Source organism: Onthophagus taurus, chromosome 3 (genome assembly GCF_036711975.1).
Source record: "Onthophagus taurus isolate NC chromosome 3, IU_Otau_3.0, whole genome shotgun sequence".
NCBI lineage: Eukaryota > Metazoa > Arthropoda > Insecta > Coleoptera > Scarabaeidae > Onthophagus > Onthophagus taurus.
The window spans coordinates 1,479,650-1,484,994 of NC_091968.1; the positions used below are offsets into that span (position 1 = coordinate 1,479,650).

General features: G+C 32.3%; 1 protein-coding gene across 1 annotated transcript; it reads left to right on the forward strand.

The window, feature by feature from the left end:
* The first annotated feature begins 528 nt into the window (after nt 1–528).
* On the forward strand, nt 529–2,084 carry LOC111417133 (protein takeout-like). Its single transcript, XM_023049324.2, has 5 exons — nt 529–651; nt 711–809; nt 1,290–1,428; nt 1,529–1,659; nt 1,715–2,084. The coding sequence occupies exons 1-5, from the start codon at nt 588–590 to the stop codon at nt 2,014–2,016; spliced, it is 735 nt and encodes a 244-aa protein (XP_022905092.1). The 5' UTR covers nt 529–587; the 3' UTR covers nt 2,017–2,084.
* Nucleotides 2,085–5,345: the final 3,261 nt, after the last annotated feature.

Consider the following 5,345-nt stretch of genomic DNA (forward strand, 5'->3'; position numbering starts at 1 on the left):
CTTGGGCTAATGACGTATAACACGAAAAGTGGCAAAAATTCGAAGAAAAGGACATGTACTGAGATCACACTCTGGTTTTTTTTCAGCACTTCTATTTTGTTAGCTATTGTAAAATAAATAAATCTTTTGTACAGTAGTTTCGTAAAAAGCAATAAATAATAATAATCAACATTGAACTTGACACCTTAACAACACCAATAAAAAAAACACTTACTCAGAAACGATTAACTCTAAACGTATATGTCCATTTTGTTGAATATATTTTTTAAAATAGCCACAAAAAAATAACATCATTATAAATGTAGAGAAACATTTATAATGAGCCGTAAACTTTAAACAAAAAAATAATGCTTCGCTTTGAATCTAAAAACCACAAAAGATTTTAATCCAAGGAGATCTCGTCTATTATTCAACATCAAAGTTCAAAAACGCGTGTTTCCCCCATTTTAAACTGCTACCCAAAAATAGACATAATAATCTTACCGTAGCCGGTATAAAATAAGAGGGAAAAAAAATAAAAACCATCGATAAAAACCCGAGGAAACTCGTTGATTTCATTTAATACCAAACGAAGCTTCGTCAAGAACATGTCTACGTTTAAAGTTGTTGTTTTCCTTGTTGTTATAGTCACAGTTAATTGCGCATCACTTCGTAAGTTTTAATTAAAAAAATCTATTTTTCAAGTTTTTAATCAAATAAATTGTTTTTAGCTTCGTACATAAAAACATGTGCGAGAACTTTAAGTCCACAAGAATTTTCTAAATGCGCTACCGAAAATGGAAAATTAGCAATTCCCTCTGTCTTGAAAGGTAAGATTATTAATTATTAATTAATTTAACAATAAAAACTAAACAAGTAATTAACAGGTATAAGAAAGAATTAACACTTTCTCTTTTTTAACCTATTGACACGTTTATTTAGTTGCACGATAATTACCCGTTAAATTATCGCCGCCAAGTCTTACAACAACATTGTGTTAGAATTAATGTTAAAATGTCGACCTTTATTCTTCATTTAACGACGGAAAACTACAACAAATGGATTTTACATTAATATTATCAAATCCATTAGCATTAAAACTAAATGGAAACTAAAACCGGTCTCTAATCGATTTTTCAGGTGATGGTTTTTCCTCTTTATGCAAGTCAATTAAATAGGAAATCGCGGTTGAATAGATGAATATCAATTGATTTTACAAGAAATTAAAAAAAAATCTAAAGATTTGCGATTTTCTCTTTAAATGCAAAAGAAAACGTTGCCCATAAATCCTTTTTCGATCTTTATTATAGGTGATAGAACGTTCAAGGTTCCCCCAATGGTTCCTCTTCGGTTGCCAAAAGTCGAATTACAAGCCGGCCAAGGTCTTAAACTAAAAGCAACGGACATAATAGCATCCGGCCTTGACACAGTCAATCTTCAAGATATAACGTAAGCAAAAGAAGGAGATTTCCTTGCTCTTTTTAAAATTATTTCGCAATCTTTATAATTATAATTTCTTATAAAAAAATCGCAATTAATAATTTTTTAGCGCCGATTTCGACAATAAAAAATTCACGGCCAAACTTCATTTCGATTATATCACAATTGTTGGGGATTATGAGGTTGATGGAAGATTATTGGTACCTTTAAGAGGACACGGTCCATTAAATATATCAATTTGTAATGATTCAAATTCCTTTTTAATTAATTTAATTAATTTTTTTTGGGTTTTTAGATGATGTTAATGTTGAATATGGTTTTAATTACGACCTCGTAAAAAAGAACGGAGCCGATTATATAAACGTAAAAAGTGACACTTTAAAATTAAAGAGTCAAAAACAATTTTACAAGTTAGATAATTTGTTTGGAAATCCCAGAATTAGCGAGGAAACCAATAAAGTTTTGAACGAAAACGCATCTGAGATATCAAAAGAATTAAACGGGCCTGTATCCGAAATTATTAAAACGTTAGTAACGCAATTGGTGAAAAATTACATGACTGGGGTTAGCATAGCGGAGATTTTCCCAGAGAAATAATAAGGGTATTAAAATTAAGTTTGGTTGTGTTGTTAAAAAGCGAAATAAATCTTTTGTTCCTTTTACAATCGTTTTTGGTTAATTTTTTTGGTTTTGTTTAAAATAAAAGTAAGGGTGATTTATGAGGACGTTTAAAGTACACACGGCGCTAATTTAGATTTTCAACACTTGCGATAAATGCGAGATCGCGCCGCCTCACTGTGACGCATACATCGACGACGTAATTAGTTCCATCATTTGACATGCACGCTACCTGAACGTGGGACACGCAAACCCAATTCAAATCTCCCCGTCCAACGGGGTGTTCATAATAAACGAACACCCCTTCAACTTGAATTTCCAACCATTTAATGAACATTTAACCCTAAATAACTTTTTAAACTTATACTGGAAAATGTACATACAAAGCTAACATAACAAAGAAGTCATTATGAAATTTATACAATCAATTTGTGGTGTTTATGTAAATTAAGATTAATCTTTATCAAATCAAACTTAAATACAAATTAAAGCAAATGTATTTCCAATCTAAATAGGGTTGTGCCTAAATAAATAGTACATAATTTTAAGATTTACATAATGGTTTAATTTGTGATGTCGCATATTGGAAGCTAACAGCATGTTGAACATCTTAACCAAATGTATTAACACTGGTATTTCGCAATCTACTCGGGAGATCACAGCTTCAGGAGAAGTAAATAAAGACTGAATTCCTATGATAACCTTAATTGCGGATGATGCCTGGTGTAAACGCTAAACGCTTATACAACGTCAATTACGATGCATCATCCGAAGTGGTACTGCTATACAATAAAATAAAATACTGCTACTTGTATATACAGGGAAATTCAGCTAGGTAGCGAAAGCCGATCAGGGTTATGGTGCTATTAATAATAATAATAATTTATTATGTTAAAACCCGCAGGTATACATTCGTCAATAATATACATGTGTAAGTACAAAAAAGAACAAGAGAAAAAAAAAGTACAACACAATAAAGTTGAATAGTCATTTCAAAATATAGACGTATCACTTATAAACTCATCAATACTGTCTGGCCTTCTCCAACAAAATATTTTTAATTTTATTGACCGAAGTCTTAAAAGATAAGCCCATTAAACCACCATACACAACATTGTAAAATTTCACCCCATAGTAGTTGTATGCGTTTCTAGATTTTTGAAGTCGTATTGAACGTCATTCCTCCCCTTGGTTTCGTATTTGTGAATGTCATTATTAGATAATGATAGCAATTCGGTTATAAGTGACATTTTACATGAAGAATATAACAGAAAGAAAGAAGAATTTATTAGAAACTTGCAAAATGGATGCATTAACAGAAATAAAATAGAAACTAAAGTAGCAATCAGAAATGGATCCAAGAAAGATATCTGTGCCTAACTGCATCGAGGTTTGGTAATGTACACCTCTGTTCAGATTTAATGCGAATCGGCCGCTGTTAGCTCCGACATGACGCTGGTACTGGAAAAAGACGGAGACATCTTTTGTTTCTATTCAATTCGGTTTCTGAGACTAAAGGAAGAGGGTAAAACCCAGGTAAAACCGTCCCAGTTTGAAGTGGGCCGAAAAATGAATTAACCTTTTTTAAATGTGTTAATTTTATTTTATTTAAAATCATTTTTGATATTTTTAAGCACAACAAATACACGATTTTTTATATGTTCCTCTAATAAATGATTTTAGAGTATTTCTATAAATAAAACGTCAGATAAAATGCATTCATGACCGGGTAGCTGTAAAAAAACCCCTAATTACGGAGCAACATGCCTACAACACGGTTACGATTTGCCCGTGAATATCTTGAGTATAATTGAGAACCAGTTACAGACGAAAAAATCTTCTGTTCGTCGGACGACCATAAGAAATTATGGCGAAGGGATGGAACCCGGTATGATGCTAATCATGTTCAACCCAATACAAGAAGTGGACGCATTTCCTTGGGTTATTGGGGATGGATGAGCATTCATGGACCGGGAGAACTGACCGAAATTAAAGGAAGATTTAATTCGATTTAATACATTCGAGTACTGGAGGATGTTTTGATATCACCAGTAAGAACCTGTATCCAGAAGGGATCATCACGATAGCCCAAGACAATTCGGCCGTGCATTCTTCAAGAATTGTTCATGATTGGTTTGACGATCATAATGAGGTTAGGCGAATACCCTAGTCAGCGTGGTCACCGGATCTAAACCCATTCGAAAATCTATGGGCTTTGGTGGAAAAACAGTTCAATAAAAATGCCAACTTTCCTTTTCGCAACGTGGATTATCTGCGCCGCAACATTACAGTTTTGTGGGAATTGTTTCGCGGCAAGGATGTATGCGAAAGATTAGTAAATTCGATGTCCACCAGATTGCAATGTTGCATAGATAATAATGGGTATTATACAAAATACTGATATTTGATGGTATAATGGACTGTATGAAATTCTCCCTAATTCGATTATTATAATATTTATTATATTTTATATGTATAATAATATATTATATTTTTTGTTATATAGGAGTGTTATATTTTATTATATTGATTTTTGATTGTTTGATTTTATTACATTAAAATGGTTTGCGATATATTTCAATATATGTATAGTTTATATATAACTTATTATCAATATATCATTTTCATTTCTTTTGAGGTTCGACTTATCCTTCCACTGTATTACCAAAGTAATACAGTAATTATTAGTAATTATTTCCATTTACTACAGGAATTGTGTAAAGTAAATGAATTGCTTACACCTATTTATTTTCTTAATTATTCTTTGTGATTCAGTCATCTTGGCCATAAATCACACCACCCCGCTTGCCTGTTCGGAACTTTTACAAGATTACAGAGCAGGTAAAACCGAATTGAATGCCTTGAACCAATTTTATGCCTCTACGAGCGGCTCTTTTCGCATTATATCTGAACAGAACTGTACGTAAGATGAGGAATGACACGTCTTGCATAAATACAGTTAAATCAATCTTGTACTCGAAATTTGCTAGAAACAATAACACTAAACATGGCCAAGACCATGAATGGTTTGCAGTAAAAAAATTCGAAAGTAAATATAACTTGTCAGCAAACTCTTGAGGGCTATTCATCCGTAAAAAGTATGAATTCTTAGTTGCAACTCCAAATGAAATAATAGAAATCGAAAATGCCATCGTCGAGGTGAAGTGTCCAGCGAATTTCAAATCCATTCGCAGCAAGAAATTAAAAAAAATTATATTTGCTATCATAAACGCTATTAAGCTAGGTAAGCTTAATAAGCTAGATAGTCTAGCAGATAAGCCAGATTATTCTTGTGGACTTGTCGCAGT

Coding starts and splice junctions, on each gene's coding strand:
- LOC111417133 (XM_023049324.2), top strand. CDS start 588: ATGTCTACGTTTAAAGTTGTTGTTTTCCTTGTTGTTATAGTCACAGTT. Junction 810..1,289: donor AATTCCCTCTGTCTTGAAAG/GTAAGATTATTA, acceptor TCTTTATTATAG/GTGATAGAACGTTCAAGGTT. Junction 1,660..1,714: donor TCCATTAAATATATCAATTT/GTAATGATTCAA, acceptor TTGGGTTTTTAG/ATGATGTTAATGTTGAATAT.